This window comes from Acinonyx jubatus, chromosome F2 (genome assembly GCF_027475565.1).
Source record: "Acinonyx jubatus isolate Ajub_Pintada_27869175 chromosome F2, VMU_Ajub_asm_v1.0, whole genome shotgun sequence".
Classification (NCBI taxonomy): Eukaryota; Metazoa; Chordata; class Mammalia; order Carnivora; family Felidae; genus Acinonyx; species Acinonyx jubatus.
Genome location: NC_069394.1, coordinates 34,861,993 through 34,880,136, shown reverse-complemented (window position 1 = coordinate 34,880,136; position 18,144 = coordinate 34,861,993). Strand labels below are relative to the sequence as shown.

At 35.5% G+C, this 18,144-nt stretch overlaps 1 protein-coding gene across 1 annotated transcript in view; it reads right to left on the bottom strand.

The window, feature by feature from the left end:
* Positions 1-18,144, bottom strand: part of UBR5 (ubiquitin protein ligase E3 component n-recognin 5) — a 136,425-nt gene that overhangs the window by 78,630 nt on the left and 39,651 nt on the right. The window contains exons 2-9 of the mRNA XM_053208245.1: positions 16,069-16,113; positions 15,609-15,690; positions 15,023-15,099; positions 14,034-14,153; positions 3,223-3,412; positions 2,874-3,033; positions 2,132-2,281; positions 131-342 (exon numbers count right to left, since the gene is read on the bottom strand). Coding sequence (XP_053064220.1) covers positions 131-342; positions 2,132-2,281; positions 2,874-3,033; positions 3,223-3,412; positions 14,034-14,153; positions 15,023-15,099; positions 15,609-15,690; positions 16,069-16,113 — 1,036 coding nt within the window. The remainder of the gene's footprint in view (positions 1-130; positions 343-2,131; positions 2,282-2,873; positions 3,034-3,222; positions 3,413-14,033; positions 14,154-15,022; positions 15,100-15,608; positions 15,691-16,068; positions 16,114-18,144) is intronic.

The following is an 18,144-nucleotide window of genomic DNA, read 5'->3' as shown; positions in this document are numbered from 1 at the left end:
TTTTTTTTGTTTTTTTAAATAATGGTAGTACAAAACTCTGAAATAAAATAGAAACCTTGGTGGGGGAGGGAGGCAGTTGGGTTTGCCAGGAATCCATTTAAATGGAAAGGGTGGGAATCTTTCCAAATACCTTATCAGGCCACCACTGCAAATCTTCTCCTAGAGATACTGGACTTTGAACAGGTGTATTCTTCTTATCCAAGTTTGGCTCTCCTTCCTTGCTGGTAGAGCCCCTTTCATTATCAAATGAGGCTCCATCAAGCCACCTTCGTTCACGTAAACGTAAAACGGATTCACGTTCACGCAACAGCTCAGAGTCTCTCTCTAAGGGAAGAAGGAGAACTGGTATGCAATTGGGTCACACCAGTGGGATAAAAGTAAGCCACTCTCTAGTAAAGACCCTTCAGGATGCAACTAACAGCAGTTTATCTACTCACAAAAATTTAATGTAAATGTATATCTAGTAAGCCTGACATGCAACATTCAAAACATTAACTCTTTCAAGTGAATCTATGAAAATTATAAACTAGCATTTTTGAGAACTATGTAGAGGCAAACTTTTTTGAATTCCAACTACTAATTTTAGAACAGAATTACTTTATTTTAAAATGGATTTTTAATGGAATTAAAAATTTTTGGCTTTCATTAAAGATGGTTACCATAACTTTATCTACTAGATAATGTGCATAAATAAGAATTTCAACATATCAGATACATATGTAAATCAAGAGTATTTAGTAGAATGCCTTACAAAAACAAAACCTTATACAAACAAGGAAAAAACCTGAAAAGGATAAAATATAAATCCATTAACATTAACTATAAAAATGTTGATAATTCAAGCCCTTGTTCAGAGTAATCTTATAGACTGGATATTCATGGTCAGTTTCATTTAAAATTTTTTGAGAAACAGACAAGCTTCTTTTTTTAACTATCTTTATAGAAAGATAAAGATTTCCTTACAAAAATGCTTCCCCTGCAATTGGCCTTCAAACTCTCTACAGACAGTTTGTTGGGGGGGGGGGGGGGGTGTTTTTTGTTTGCTCATTATTTTTTTAAGTAAGTAATCAAAATATACTTCCCAAGACTTGGATAAGAAGGATCAGAAACAACATTAACTTGAACCATATGAAACTGCCATCCATGCAGGTCAAAATGGAAGCAGCAGCAATTTCATATGGTTCAAGTGAAAAGCAATGCCTACACAGAATGACCAAAAAAAGGGGAGAAATTTAGAAGGAGTTATTTGTGCTTGATATTAAATATCTGAAAATGAAATGTTTGATAAAGGCAGTAAAGTATGGATTTATTTAAATTTTTTAAAGCTATTACGTAACAGGTTCAGTATATTGTAAGATCATCATAGGTTTATTATTTTTAAACTCTGCTTTTAAGTACTCGATATTTGTAGCAAGGTCTTAATAAAACATAGCAATTTTTCCAGTTTACTAATGATCAGTAGATAATATAACTGATTCTTGTCTGTTATTTGAATCAAGCAGTTTTACATTCTGGAAACTAAAAAAATTGACTTAATAAAGTTAAAATACAAGTTAAATCTATACCAACATATACAGAGAAAAGTCTTACATTCACAGGATTTCAAAATCTTCTAACCTCTACTATGTACTATACCTTTCAAGAATTTCAAACTTTTGAAAGTAACATTTAATAAGCTATACATTTCCACATATTAATTATTAGCCAATCCCATTTCTATTAAATTTTTTCATACTTCTCACTTCCATCTAGCCAGGATTTAAAATGAACAGAATAATCACTTTATTTTAATCAAATAAACTAAAGAGACTTGTTTTCTGAATGCTGCATGTCACTGTAAAGTAGAATTCTGCTTTTAGTTCAGAATCCATTTTCCTAATTAAAAATACAGTTAGGTAAGTCAAATCCCTTGACAGGTATTCCACAATGTAGATAAGATCATCTCTAAAGTGAAGTACTATTTGTGGCTCTTCCAAATCAAAAATAACTAGTTTAATACCAAAGCATTCAAAAAGAGTAATAAGTATTAACGTATAATTACTACAGTATTAAAAGTTAAAACATAGTGAACTCCATCACTATCTCTCCATATAGCCAGCCAATGATCACAAAGAAATAAATGCAAAATTACCTCGAGATGAGCCTAGCCTGGAAAGCGATGAACGACGAAAAGAAGGATAACCAAAATAGCTAATGTCTTCAGAAAACATGGCATCTGCATCAATAATAACACTTGGGTGGGCAGAATGAATGTCAGCATCAAGAAGAGACATAAGATCCTCTATAAACAGAAAGAAACATAAATAAAGCAGATACAGAAAATATCTGTAGACCACTGAAAGGTCTCTGAAAAATTAAATCAGATTAGAATGAGATGCAGACTACTGACATACCCTGAGGGAAAAGTCCTAACTACCTAGGAAATAAAGTTAATGTTACTAAACAAAGATTTTAGGGAACATCAAATGCATGAGTGTCACTTGGGCTACCTAAATAATCACAAGGAAAAAAAAAGATCTCTATTAAGATATTTGTAACATCATAGATATAATGTAGCCAAAATCTAAATGCAATTATTACATATTTGGTAATAAGGGCATCAGAAAACAACTTTCCAGAGTCATCTGTCAGACAGTGATAAAGCCATGTATATACATCTATGTCTTTACTGGGATAGAACGCAAGTCCACTGAGCAAAAACATTTCCCCATTTCCCCTAAAAGGTATTTTACAAATTAAACACTACAGTGAGAAATACCTACCACCTTGGAAAGAACCGTCAGAAAACCCATTGTACTTTATAATGCCATTACCCACTCAAAAAAAAGTTTCTCCCTCTAAAGCTAAGAAAACCATGATGGTGATCCACCAACCTCCAGGCAAATAAGATTCACTGGCTGTATCATCCCCATCATCTCCATCTTCATCATCCCGGCTAAGTAGATTATTTACAGCGAGGTTTACGTCAAGATTTGTTCGCTGAAGTTCCCGAATAATGACACTTCTGGATTTGCCTTGTAAAACGACCTGGGCCTGAAATAAAAAATAAAGAAGAGTGCTATGCTAATTTTCTTGTGACTATACTTTTATCAAAATCAGCTTTCTAGAAGCAGTATTTCACAATTCATGCTGCAAGTCATGACTAAAGCCCAGTATATTCACTTAAGTACTTAACTGAATATTGTTCTGCTGCCTGTGTGAAGTGTTCCACAAGATCCATACCTGTGAAATCAGCTCCTCTGGAATGACAGAAGCAGGAATAACTGGCTGGGGCTGACTGCCCAAAAGCCCAGACCCTCGATCCCGCCCAGTCCGAATAACTCGGGTCTGTCGGCGGGAATCTCGAGCTCCAGCTGAGGACCTTCCAGAAGACCCTCCTCCACTTCCACCTACTCCAGAACTCCATCGACTTCTAAAAAAGGAGAGAATTTAAGACAATTAATATTTTTAAGTCATTCTGAATAGACCACTTTGGGTCTCACATTCATTCCCCTAAGTGGAGACAAAGCGATTTGTCTAACTGACGTAACAGTTTACAGTATTTTAATAGAACAACAGAACTGAGCCTCAAACTAAAACTGTTTGTGTTTTAATGCTTAACTTACATGTAAAATCACTCTTCAGAAAGATAAGTATCACATTTATGCATCTTTTGATGTAATGTTTTAAAGCTCCACATACCAAATATTTCTAGTCACAATTCTAAAATGTGTTATAGGACACACCTTGCCTCTACCTGGAAGACTCATCAGACAATAACTACCAACAACATGTTACACAAAAAGTGTAATTCAGAGTTTAGGGCTCAAACTGCTTTGCATGGAATAAAACATTTATTTGGCAAAGGTATTAGTCCATTGATATTTAGCACTATTAACCACCTTAACCAAGGAAAAGTTATTATTTAAAAGTCATTAATTTTTTCTTGAGTATGAGAAAACTTAGAAAAAGCATGACATTTCCATCTTTACTTATTGCCCCGAACATGAGCATTAAGCATTTTCAAATCAACAAAGCTAGATAACCATAAACAACTGCTTTTCTGTATTCAAAGAAAATGTTCTCACAAATCACATTAGCCTTAGAAATTATGACAGTGCCAGTCTATTTATTTTAGAAAAATTTTTTTAGTATAGCTGATGCCTCTTTAAAATGAATCTAATATTTAGAGATCATTCAATCTAGATAAAGGTACTTTATTCTCAACTATTGTGCATGGTACTCATCTAAGGCTGAAACCTTCAACTTGCCCATGCAGATTTAGTTTAAATTTGATTTTCCAAGTCTTTTGTTCTCTTACAAATGTCTGACTATATTAACCATAACAATTCTAATATACAACAAACTACTGGATCTCTCTTCTTACTTAATTGGAAAGCACAATCTATGTCTAAACAAATAAAAAAAAAAAACTTTTAAAAAGTTTCCTCAGTAAAATGGAAAAAGAACAAATCTCCAGAAAACTTAGTGTCATCCTTTTTGATGGTTTTCTACACTTGTTGATGCACTGTATCAATTGTTTATGTGGTATTTGTATCTATAGCCTGAGAACTGCCCAAGATAATTTTAGAGAAAAACAGTATTGTGCATTCTCAGGACTATACTATGAACCATCATTTAATCTCAGTTATGCAATAGATGTCATAAATATAACAGTAAAGAACCATTCATAGACGAAAAGAAAAACTAAGGTGCATTAAGAGTACATTGCTTTAACAAAAAGGAAATTTAAAAAAAAACAATTCCACTTACAATAGCATCAAAAAAACAAACAAACAAACAAACAAACAAACAAACAAACAGTACTTAGGGATAAACCTAACCAAGTAGGTCAGACTTGCATAATGAAATCTACCAATCACAGCTAAGAGAATTTAAAGAGGGCACAAATAAATAAAACAAACCTCATGCTCCTGGACTGGAAGACTTAATATTGTTAAGATGTCTACATTACTCAATGCAACCTACAGATTCATTATAATCCCTATCAAAATGCTAAGGGCATTTTTTACAAAAATAGAAAAATTCATCCTAAAATTCATGTAGAGGCTTGAGAGATCCTCAAGAGCCAACACAAATTTGAAAAAGAAGAAAAACAAAATTCTAGAGAACACATACTTTGTGATTTTGAAACATTATTCCAGAACTACCATAATTAAAACAGTATGGTACTGGCATAAAGACAAACAGACCAATGGAACAGAATAGAGAGCCCAGAAATAAACCCTCATATGGTCAAATGATCTTTGATAAGGGTGCCAAAACCACTCAATGGGGAAAGGACAGTGTCTTCAAAAATGACACAGGGAAAATTACATATCCACAAGTGAAAGAATGAAACTGGACCCTTATGTTATACCACATGGAACAATTAATTAATTTACTTATTTTTTATTTAAAAAAAATTTTTTTAATCTTTACTTATTTTTGAGAGAGAGAGAGACAGAGAGAGAGAGAGAGAGAGAGAGAGAGAGAGAGAAAGAGAGAGAGCGTGTATGTGTGTGTGAGCAGGGGAGGAAGAGAGAGAGAAGGAGACACAGAATCCAAAGCAGGCTCCAGGCTCTGAGCTGTCAGCACAGAGCCCAACGCAGGGCTCGAACCCACAAACTGCGAGATCATGACCTGAGCCGAAGTCGGACACTTAACCAACTGAGCCATCCAGGCGTCCCTGGAACAATTAATTTAAAACGATTAAAGACCTAAATATAAGACCTAAAACTATAAAATTCTGAGAAGATATAGGGGAAAAGCTTCATGATGCTGGACGTGGCAATGATCTCTTAGATATGATACCAAAATCACAAGCACGGAAAACAAAAACAGGCAAAATAACTATATCAAACCTAAAACCTTTGTGCTTCAAAGGACATAATCAACACAGTGAAAAGGCAACATATAAAATGGGAGAAAATATTTGTAAATCATGTAACTGATATAAAGGGTTAAAATAACCCTATCGAAGTATATACATCTACTCCTGAGCAGACCTTACAAACTCAAATCTCCACGAGGGGTAGACAGATTACATTAATAAATGAAGTCAAGATAACAGGGAAGAGTGGAAAGTAACAGCCTACCTAAAACACCCAAGTTCACTGCTGGATTCATCCATCAAAACACCAACGGCTGCCATTTTGTAACACAAACCTGCTACACAAACCCTGAACTGAGGTGTTGAAAGACATTTGTCAAAGTATCTCTGGTTTGTCCATTAACCTGTTACCATGGAGGATACCATGTTTTCCCACTCATACCTGCTGTGCAGGGTTTCTTCTATCAGAATCCAAACAACCTTCCAGAGTCTCCCTACTTCAAATTGCTCTTTTACATTCCTTTCTGTAATCAATTTGCTATCTAGAGATAATAATATATTGAACTAAACATACAGTAATATAAATTTATCAGTGGTCAAAAAAGACAGTACTGGAATGAGCGATTCTTGTTATCTATAATTTTAGTAAGCTAGTAAGCTATATATTGTTTAATACTAAACGCAAAAGCCCTGGGGCACCTGGGTGGCTCAGGTGGTTAAGCCTTTGGTTGAACCTGACTTTGGTTCAGGTCATGATCCTATGGTTTGTGAATTCAAGCCCCCCATGGGGCTCTCTGCTGTCAGTGCAGAGCCCACTTCTGATCCTGTCTCCCTCTATCTCTGCCTCTCCCTGCTCACACTCTTACTCCCTCTCTTCCAAAAATAAACATTAAAAAAAAAAAAAAAAAAAAAAAACAAAAACAAAACAAAAAAACCTCCAAACTCCTGGGGAAACCAGTTTCTACTACCTATACTTTGCTCATCAAAATTAATCCTACAATTCTGATCCCATTACATAGTACTCAAGGTAACAGAATGACTCAAAATCAACTGAGGAGATCACACCATAGGAATTAGTCCACAGCTTGCAAACTCAAAGTCCATGGGCCAAGCTTTGTCCCTACAGCTGGTTGGTTAGTTAAAAATATATACATAAAACCCACGGTTTGTGGGGTCAAGCCTCACATCCAGCTCTCTGCTGTCAGCATGGAGCCCGCTTTGGATCCTTTGTCTCCACCCTCTCTCTGCCCCCCCCCCCTCAAAAATACATAAACTTCCAGGACACCTCTGTGGCTCAGTCGATTAAGCATCTGACTTCAGCTCAGGTCATGATCTCGTGGTTTATGAGTTCAAGCCCTGCATCAGGCTCTGTGCTGACAGTGCGGAGCCTGCTTCAGATCCTCTGCCCCCCCCCCCACCTCTCTCTGCCCCTCCCCTGTTCTCTATCTCAAAAATAAACATTAAAGAACAAAATTTTTAAATAAATAAACTTTAAAAAAGAGCTTATACACACATAAACACCACACATATGCTATATACATATGATTGGTTATGTGTGTCCCTGTGTATATATTTATTTACATAAAAATATTAATTAGTTCTAATATTTAAGCCAAGATGTTCACATAAGGATAGAGAATTGCAGCTTTCCTTGGGACAAAAAAAGGGGTGGGGGTAAGGGGCACATGGCTGGTTCAGTCGGTGGAGCATGCAACTCTCAACCTCAGGGTCATGAGTTCAAGCCCCACTGGGTATAGAGCTTACTTTAAAAAAACAAAACAAAAAACAAAACAAAACAAAACAAAACAAAACAAAACAAAACCAAACCAGGTTGGAGGGGACACAGAAGTCTGCATTTGGCAACAATGACTCTGTATTCTCCTACGGGAATAATCAGCTGATCAGCTGCCTCCTCTAAAAATGGGGCATTCGCTTAGTCTGTCGCAGTCTTACTACTTACCTACTATCTTACCCACCTAGCCAGCTTCAATTATTATTTACAATTACAGTGACCTACTTGGCTTTTACATTCCAAATCCAGTGCTAATTACTAACTCAGATGAGACTCCAAAGGAAATACAGTAGCTCAAATGAATGAAAAGCAGCTTAACACCTATCACCTATTATATCCAGTGACATCAAACAGAATAAAAAGACTTTAGACACAAATATCTCCATTTAAAATTTACTACTGAGCACAATTAACTCTCTTTCCCAAGTAAATTTGGTGTTCTTACCCTTATCCTGGTCTGAAATGAGTTGAACAAAATTACATAGAAGATTTTTGAAATATTTCCCAGGATAAATCTTGCTAGTTATGAAAGGGAGAAAACAGGAGGAATGAGAAATCTTTAACACAAACACCTGCCAACAGTGAAAAGGCCAAAGGGAAAAATACTAAAAATCCCATAAATTCTGTGTACTATGCATTCCTAAGAATGATTGGTCAAAATAAATGATCAATTCTCAATTATCTATGTTAATGGAAAAAGAAAAGCCAACTATCCCCAACTCTTCCAAATGTAGCTCTCAGATACAGTCCATTCACTCCCTGATTCACAACCCAGAGGGAGCAAAACTGGACTCTGAAGGAAGGGCAGGGGGTAGGGGTGGCCACAGTCTACGGGGATGGTCCCTTTCATATTTGACTGCATTTGGTAAACTTGTGGATAAAAATCCCCTCTGGTAGACTTAAGCTCTGCCTTCCTTGATTCTCTATGACAGGTTATAAATTGCAAACTTCTTTAAAGTTCACTGTAATCAACACAGAAAGAGGAAAAAACACCCATTATACAACTCACAGAAAAAATATATTATGAAGAAAAATATTTTTGACTCTATAAAATTTAATTTACAAAATAACTTGATCACAATTTCACCATCAACAAACTGAGACTGATTTTCAGAGGCCAAACAGAAACAATTAGCCTTTAAGTGCTTATGCTTTGTGGACATCTGCAGGACCAAATAAAGGTAAACAAATGACTGACAATGACTTAGTGGATGCTGTGATACCTGTGACATTTCTCAATACTTCAACGCATGAAACGCCAAAGAAAGCTCACACAGAGTTTATTCTGCGCATATGTTTGGGTACACAAAGCAGTGTGGGCAAGGATAAGTATGGAGGACTCAAAAATTGCTTCTCTCTGCATTTTAAAGTCTTAAGATTAGCCCTAATCTTCTTCTGAAGTAGATCTACAGAGGTTTCATTCAAGATCAAATATCCTATACTTTATTATTATCATCATATTTGTCACACATTTTATCAGGAAAGTCCTAAAATTCCACTGCTATATTTCAGTCACTCCACTATAATTGGTCATATCCAAGTTTTATTTATAAAGAGAACTTAAATCCAAGACAAACTGAGCAACACAATAGTAATGAATTATAAACTATAGAATAAAACAAATGTTAATGAGACCATAATGATATAAAGAACTAAATAGAAATAAACAAGAAATAAATGGACAAGGAAGGAAAATTCTTTACAGTCAAATTCCAATTAGTAAATATAAAACAAATGAAAATTTTTAAAAAAAATTTGGAAATTAAAAAAAAATATTTGGCCAACACCACAGAAATAATTAAGGCAAAAAATCATTGTGCTAAAATCAAGTTACATAGTCATCAAGATCTCCCCACAAAGTACACATTAATTACACAGAGGAAAATAGTAACTTAATATAATTAAGAAACCTGGCAAACACCACCTTAACTAATGAGGGGTAACCTTATCATCAGATGAGACATATCAACATCATGCACCTCCTGACATGATGCACCGAGAAAGGCCCATCATTACTTCTGTGCATTCTGGCCAAAAATGCATCACCTGCAATCCCTATCAAAACCTCAGCAAATTATTTTGTGGATACCAACAGACTAATTCTAAAGTTTATGTGGAGAGGAAAAAGACCTAGCATAGCCAACACAACCCTGAAGAACTACAAAGTTAAAGGACAGACACTATATCTAACCTCAAGATTCATAAAGCTAGGGTAATCCAAATAGTGTGCTATTGGAAAAAAAAAAAAAAAGAGAGAGACAAACAGGTCAAAAGAACAGAATACAGAGCCTAGAAATAGACACCCCCCCCCCCATCCCCCACATAAATACAGTCAACTGATCTTTGGGCCAAGGGAGCAAAGGCAACACAGTGGAGCAAGGACAGTCTCTTCAACAAATGGTGTCAGAACAAATGGACATCCATATGCAAAAACAAAAACAAAAAAACCCTGAATCTAGACACAAGACCGCACACTCTTCACAAAAATTAACTCAAGACGGATCACAGACTTAAATGTAAACTGCAGAGCTATAAAACTCTTACAAGCTAAACACCAAAGAAAACCTAGATGACCTCAAGTATGGCAATGACTTTAGATAGGACACCAAAGGCACAATGACACTCTGTAAAAGACACTGTCAAAAGAATGAGAAGACAAGCTATAGACTGGGAGAAAATATTTGCAAGACACATATTATAAAGGCCTGTTATCTAAATTATACAAAGAATTCTTAAAACTCAAAAATATAAAAACAACCAATCCAATTAGAAAATGGGCCAAAGACCTCAAGAGACACCTCACCAGAAAAAATAGCAAGTGAGCATATAAAAAGATGTCCCACATGGTACATCACTAAGGAAATGCAACCTACAACGAGGTATCACTATACACCTATGAGAATGGCCAAAATCTAGCACACTGACAACATAATACCAATTGTTGAGGAGGATATGGAGCAACAAGAACTCTCACTCACTGATGGTGGGAAAACAAAATGGGATAGCCACTTTGGAAACAGTAGTCAGTTTTTTACAAAACGAAACATACTCAGTGGCTCAGTTGGCTGAGCATCCGACTTGTTTTCAGCTCAGGTCGGGATCCCAGGGTCATGGGATCCAGCCCTGAGTTGAGTTCTGTGCTGAGTGTGGAGCCTACTTGAGGTTCTCGCTCTCCCTGTGTCTGTCTGTCTCTCTCTCTCTCCTCCTCTGTCCCTCTCCCCTACTCGTGCACACACCTTCATGTGCTCTCTCCCCAAAATAAAAAAACAAAAAACTAAACATATTCTTAAGCTATATTCCAGGGGCGCCTGGGTGGCTCAGTCGGTTAAGCGTCCGACTTCAGCTCAGGTCACAATCTCGCAGGTCTGCGAGTTCGAGCCTCGCGTCGGGCTCTCGGCTGATGGCTCAGAGCCTGGAGCCTGCTTCCAATTCTGTGTCTCCCTGTCTCTCTGCCCCTCCCCTGTTCATGCTCTGTCTCTCTCTGTCTCAAAAATAAATAAACGTAAAAAAAAAAAAAAAATTAAAAAAAAAAAAAGATATATTCCAGCAATTGTGCTCCTTGGTATTTAGGAGTTGAAAGCGTATACCCACCAACCCCCCCCCCCCACACACACACAAAACCCTGCACACAACATTAACAGTTTTATTCATGATTGCCAAAACTTGGCAGCAACCAAGATGTCCTTCAGTATGTGAATGCACAAATAATCTGTGGTACCATCCAGACAATGGAATATTATTCAGCACTAAAAACAAACAAGCTATCAGGCTATATGAAGACATGGAGGAAACTTAAATGCCTATTACTAAGTGAAAGAAGCCAATCTGGAAAGGCTACATTCCATATGATTCCAACCAAATGACATTCTGGGAAAGACTAAACAATGGAGACAATAAAAAGATCAGTGATTGCTAGGGGTCAGAGGGGAGAAAGGGAGGCAGAGCACAGAAGATTTTTAAGGAAATGAAATTACTCTGTTTGATACTATAATGGAGGATACATACATGTCATAAATTTGTCCAAACCCACAGACTGTACAACATCTAATGTGAACTATGGACTCTGGGTTATAATGATGTACCCATGTGGGTTCATCAATTTTAACAAATGGATTGCTCAGGTGGAAAATGCTGATAATAAGAGACTGTACATGTGTGGAGACTGGGAATATATGGGAAATCTATCTTTCTCTCATTTTTGCTGCAAACCTGAAAACCACTCTAAAAAAAAGTTACGCTTATGGGGGGTGGGGGGGAGCATCACCTGGATTTAATCATGAGTTAATAGACAAATTTAAACATTCTAAAACAGGACCAACCATTTTTCAAACTAATCAGGGTCAAGAAAGATAAGGAGATTGAGAAACTGTCCCAGACTGGAAGAACTTACAGAAGCGTGACAACTAAATGCAATATGGGATCCTGAATTGAATGGGTGGACCAGAGAAAGGGTGTTAGTGGGACAATTAGTGGAATGTAAATAAACTCTGTAGATTAAGCACACTAATCACTGTTAGTTTCTTAGTTTTGAACACTGTACTACAGTTATTTAAAACGTTAATAACATTTGAGGAGACTAGGTTAAAGTTTTTACTTTCTAAAAGTCAAATTATTTCAGTGATGCACTTCAAGAACAACAGAAAGAAAGCCAAATTATTCCAAAATAAAAACTTTAATTTAAAAATAAATACAGAGTACAGATTAGCTAACAAATGCCACTATATAAATGCATAAACTAAACCAGAGATCAGCCAACTTTTTCTGTAAAGAGCAGAACACTAAATAGTTCATTTAGGCTTTGTGGGCCTAAGTCTTTATCAAAACTACTCATCTCTGCCATCTTAGCACAAAGCAGCCACAGACAGTAAAAGTACCAATCACGCCTGTGTTTCAATAAAAACAAGAAGGAATGGATTTAGCCCGTAGGCTATAGTTTGCTGACTCTGCAATGAAACACAGCAATTTTTTAAAGAATACGGTATAGTTTGACATAGTATCATACATAATAGTTATTTTCTTAAATAAATGTAATCAAACTTCTTCCAGATTTATCAAATGAAATAAAAATCTCTTCTATTACATATCATTTTCAAAATTCTTTCTCATACACTGTTGTTCTCTTGGTTATGTGCATAGGACCATTAAAAGGAGATAATATTTTAGTAAAGATCAGAGCTACATTTCCTATTAATAGTTCTAGCACAGAATGAGCTAAATAAAGGATGTACTCAAATAAATAACCTTCCTCTCACCTCAAAATAAACTTAGTTCAGCATAAAAACAAAAAAGCAAAAAAAAAAAAAAAAAATATATATATATATATATATATATATATATATATATATAAGTATTTGGAGCCCTCAATTTTCAAATCTAACTTTACCTAGAATTTCAGTGTCAAAATATTTTTAAAATACTTAAAACCTTCCTCCTCCCCTTACTATACTTTAAAACAATTTAAATTGCTTCTAGTTATATTTCACAGATCAGTCTTTGAACATATTTTCTAACTGATTTGGCATTATCTAATCATTCATCAGGTAATTTCAGAAAATCTAGCTATTCAAGAATCAAGGCATAAAATGAGTAAAATCATCTAGCTTGGGATCTGTATATGATTTCTTTAATTTGACAGCTTATCAACTTTAGATAAAATGGAAGAGTTGATTATCTAGTTTAAGAGGTATACATTTTATAAATAATCTAAAAAGTAAAAATAAGGTACAAATTTCCAGTTATAAAATACATAAGTCATGGAGATGTAATGTACAACATGATGACTATAGCTAATATACTGTATTATTGCCTATTTCAAAGATCTTAGAAGTCCTCATCACAAGAAAAAAAAATCTGTAACTATGTATGGCAATGGATGTTAAGTAGACTTATTGTGGTGATCGTTTCACAATATATAAACATCAAATCATTATGTTATACATCTGGAACTAATATAATGTTATATGTCAAATATATCAATAAAAAACATGAAAATACCTTTATTAAAGGCTGTCAGGTTTAGTCACATGATTTTCAAACCTCACTAAATTAATTCAGAAAGAACTACCAAATTTGGAAACTAGAAAGAAATAAACGTTAGATTTTTTTACCCAAGAGTTAGCACAAGTAAGACCAAAGGCATGGCATGACTGAAAAACTGAAATAACACAAATGACATGGTAAGTGATATAATAAACACATCTCAACATTAGACATTTTTAAAAGGTCAAGGGCCTGGGTTAATTGTAATTAGCTGCATGGGTTATTTTTATCACACTGCCTCGCCAAGACCCATGGGAATGCCTGCCCAGAGTTCAGGAGTTTCCTCACTCACTACAGAGCCGGATAATATTGAAGACAATCAATCAGAGTGACAGCATTCACAGAGCGCAGGCCCAGACCAGTGGAGGCCATCAAGTGGTCACAACTTACCCCAACGTGTTGCCTGCCAGCCTGCCCAGAGTCTCAGAACCTGAGAGAAACCATGGGGAATCACTTGTCCTCCCAGGCCTGGATGTCCTCCCTGCTCCCGAGTTGCTGTTCAACTTCGACCTGGGGAGGGGAAAAAACAAAAACAAAAATGGGAGGTAGAACAGCTACAGAACAGTTCCAAACTGCCTAGGCACAAGCCTGGGTTTCCCAGCCTCACTACCCTGGCAGTGACTGTGCTCAAATACCAACCCCACAAATTCCCCCACTGCTCCTCCTGGAATGTATCGTTCACATCAAAGAGCAAGCCTAACAAATCACAGGCTCCTGGCAATCCAGCACTCACTCCTGGTTGAAAGTGTTTTCATGGTTTAACTGCAAATGAATTGTTCTTTAGATTTTTTAAAGGAATCCTGCTTTCCTTAGAGGCAGTCAACTGAAATTCATCATACATTATCCAGTAACTCTTTTAATATATCATCATTTATAAAGACTACAATTTTAAACACCATTGTCAATCTCAAATTGAGTTACTGGATTTGGAAATATTAAAAAGGAAAAAACACGGAGTGCCAGTGCTCAATTGGTACAGCATGCGACTCAGTCTTGGGGTCATGAGTTCAAACCCCACGTCAGGTGTAGAGATTACTTAAAAATCTTGAAAAAAAAAAAAAAGATCTAAAAAGTCATTTCAATCAAAGAACAGATCTGACTTGGGACCTACCACATACATAAATCATTCTTCTAGTAACAAATTTCTGTTAAGTGATCTACTCTTCTGCTATTTTTAATGCTAATATTTTAGCTATAAATCACCACCTGCAGAAAAATTAAAATCAAACTACAAAATAACCAGTTCACTATTTTAAGTCCCTCATTTTCTACAATGCTTTTTTCTTAAACTTGAGGGCTATCAGAATCAAAACACAGGTTTAATATAGTATCTTTTAAGAGCTAAATACTTACTAAATGCAAAGGGCATAATGTCTTACCCATCGTTATTATCAGGTTTGCCTAATTCCAATCTGTCTGGCTGTACTGAAAAACCGATCCTGCAAACTCTACCATCCTGAAAGCAAAAAAAAAAAAAAAAAAAAAAAAAAAAAATAGAAGAAATGGCCCAAGTAAAAATGTGTATTAAAATATGAATTTATTCAATAAACAGATTATGTCCCCATCACTGTCAATTCATAAGACAACATATAAGCTCCTTTCCAGAAGGCACTCACACCTGACGTGCGCAAGTATGTGTTACATACATGATCAGGATAGCAGCAAAAATAAGGTAAAGTATCCCAATCTAACAGAATTCAGAGTAAGTAAATGACTGGATATCAGGAACTTCTCCATTCTGTTACTAACTAGTTTCAAGCTGTAGTAAATGATTTAAGCTTTCTCTGAGCCAGAGAATGTACACAATAAGGAAATAGAACTGGGTGATCTCTGAAATAACTCTTGCAAGAACCTTCTATTTTAAAAACAGAAAATTTTCTGGCTTAAAAGGAAGACACATGATAATGCACAATTGTTATTTTAACTGTTCCTTTTCATTTCTGTATCTTACAGTAAACGATTTACCTCAAGAAGAAAGGCAGCATGATTTGGTCCTACCACACACTGTTTGATAGTAGCCTGTTCCAATACATTCAAAGGGGGATGGCTAGGGAATAAAAAAGAAAGACAAAGAAAAATAATTTTTTAAATGGCAAACACATTCTAGGGTTGGTTGGTTGTTTGGTTTTTATCCAATTAACCAAAGGAAAAGATAGCTGGCAAAACTTGTTTCTAAAAATTATTATTTACATATCTTAAAGCAATATTGAAAAATAATAATTGTGATATCCTCATAGTTACTGTATGTCCTTGGTATGCCAGACTTTTAAAAAAATCAGTATGAATAGAACCTATAATTCAAATGAAATGAATTAATAAAAGTTGATAGTTTACAGTATTCTTAGTAGCTTCTACCTAAATGAGTTCTTTTTCCTAGTTAAGAAAAATCATTTTCAGGAAATTTAAAATACCTTAAAACTATTACCTGTTTAAGTTGTATTTGTTCAGTTTCTCTGAAACTTCCCGTAACCTTTAAAAACAAAACAAAAGGAGAATAAACTACATGTACCAATTATTTTTAAACAAAAATAGTTCTGATAGGTACTCGTATCATTATTTGGTGATTTCTAATAGTAGCACACAAAGAAATTTGCTATGGCAAGAATGTTTTTATATTGTCTTTGACTTCTGTCCCAAGAAAAGAGTCACAAGTCAACTCTACAATTCCCTCATTGCCCTACAATTCCTACTTTCCCTCACTGCCCCATTAGCAACTTCAATAATAACAACATTAATCCCTTTTTACAGATGAGGAAACTGAGGCTCCTAGCATTTATAATACAAAAAGTGGCAATAAAGCTGGTTCTTGAAGCAACACCAGTGGAAAGCCAGTTTTTAAACACTGTGTGCTACATATGTCAAAAGAGATTCTTGCATATCTCTTTGTACATGTATACCACGGAATGAAAACATGGAGGAGCAAAGATCTATTAAGAATTTAACATAATGGGAAAGAAAAAGCATGAAAGCCTAACTGACTTAAGACACAGTCTCAAGTTCCTGAAGGACCTTCTGATGCAAAACTGTACAAATTAAAACCTCCACGTCATCTATAAAACACGAATAACACCTCCTCCCATTTCTTTTGCTTTTTAATATTTCAAGTTATTATTTAAATTTTAGTTAATATATAGTATAATACTGGTTTCAGGAGTAGAATGTAGTGATTCATCACTTACACCGAAAACTCAATGTTCATTACAGCAAGTGCCCTCCTTAATACTCATCACCCATTTCGCCTATCTCCTCCCTCCATCAACCCTCAGTTTGTTCTCTATAGTTAAAAGTCTCTTATGGTTTGTCTCCCCACCGCCTTTTGTTTCCCTTCCCCCATGTTCATCTGTTTTGTTACTTAAATTCCACATATGAGTGAAATCATATGGTACTGGTCTTTCCCTGACTGATTCATTTCACTTAGCATAATACACTCTGAGTAGCTCCATCCATGTCATTCAAATGGCGAGATTTCATTCTTCTTGATGGTTGCATATTACTCCACTGCACATATATACCACTTCTTTAGCCATCCATCGATGGACATTTGGGTTTTTCCCATAATTTGGTTAATGCTGATAATGTCATAAACACTGGGGTGCACATACACCTCCATCATTTCCAAGAGTGTCAAGTATGCTTCGAAAAATCTCAAAGGGCTAAATAACTAGAAGACATTAACTCATGTTATCTATTATGATTTTGCAGTTTCTCTCAAGGAAACAGTCTTGAATATAAAATATTATAATACTAATTTAAACTAGGCACTTTTGTCAACTTCTATAACCAAAACAACTGCTTGGTCTTTGAAACTTTTTCATAAATAATTCTCTTAAAAACAATTTTAGAAAGCAATAGAAAAAAATTAAAACATTAAGAAACTCCATGAATTTTGCATTCTAACAAGTGACAAAAATACACAACTTCAAATTTCAATAATTTGTACTGACAGGTGAGAGTGGTATACATACTCCAAAAATACATCCTAGCTTAAAGCCAGTTCAGGATTAAAAAGCTGCCACAAACCATATTACATGGGCAAATAATATGTCGGTAAGAGATTCTAGTAGGACCCAGCTGTCTCTCCACTTTACTTTATCCTATAAATTCTATTCTCTGTTTAATGCTGAGGAACATCTTTCAAACACTAACACATATACAGTTACTTTCCAATTCTAAAGCTTACTCCTAAGCAAGAATTACTTTCAGACGATGCCATACTTAACTTCTCTCCCACTCACTGGTGACTTTATTCTCACTCCCAAAGAACAGCACTTGACCATGTGTGAATTGGCCCCAAAGAAAATACATTTTCATTTTTGTTGCCTACCGTTGCATTTACTTTCATTAACAAAATGTGTTTTCCTTGTCAAGTCAAGCCTTTTCACCAAATCCCAGTTTGCTCATTTACAAGGCATGCTTCTTCTATGTTCCAAAAAAGATAAAATACCTTAAGAGTAAAGCATTATGGGATTCATGAGCTCTGAGAGAAGACCAACTAGAAAAT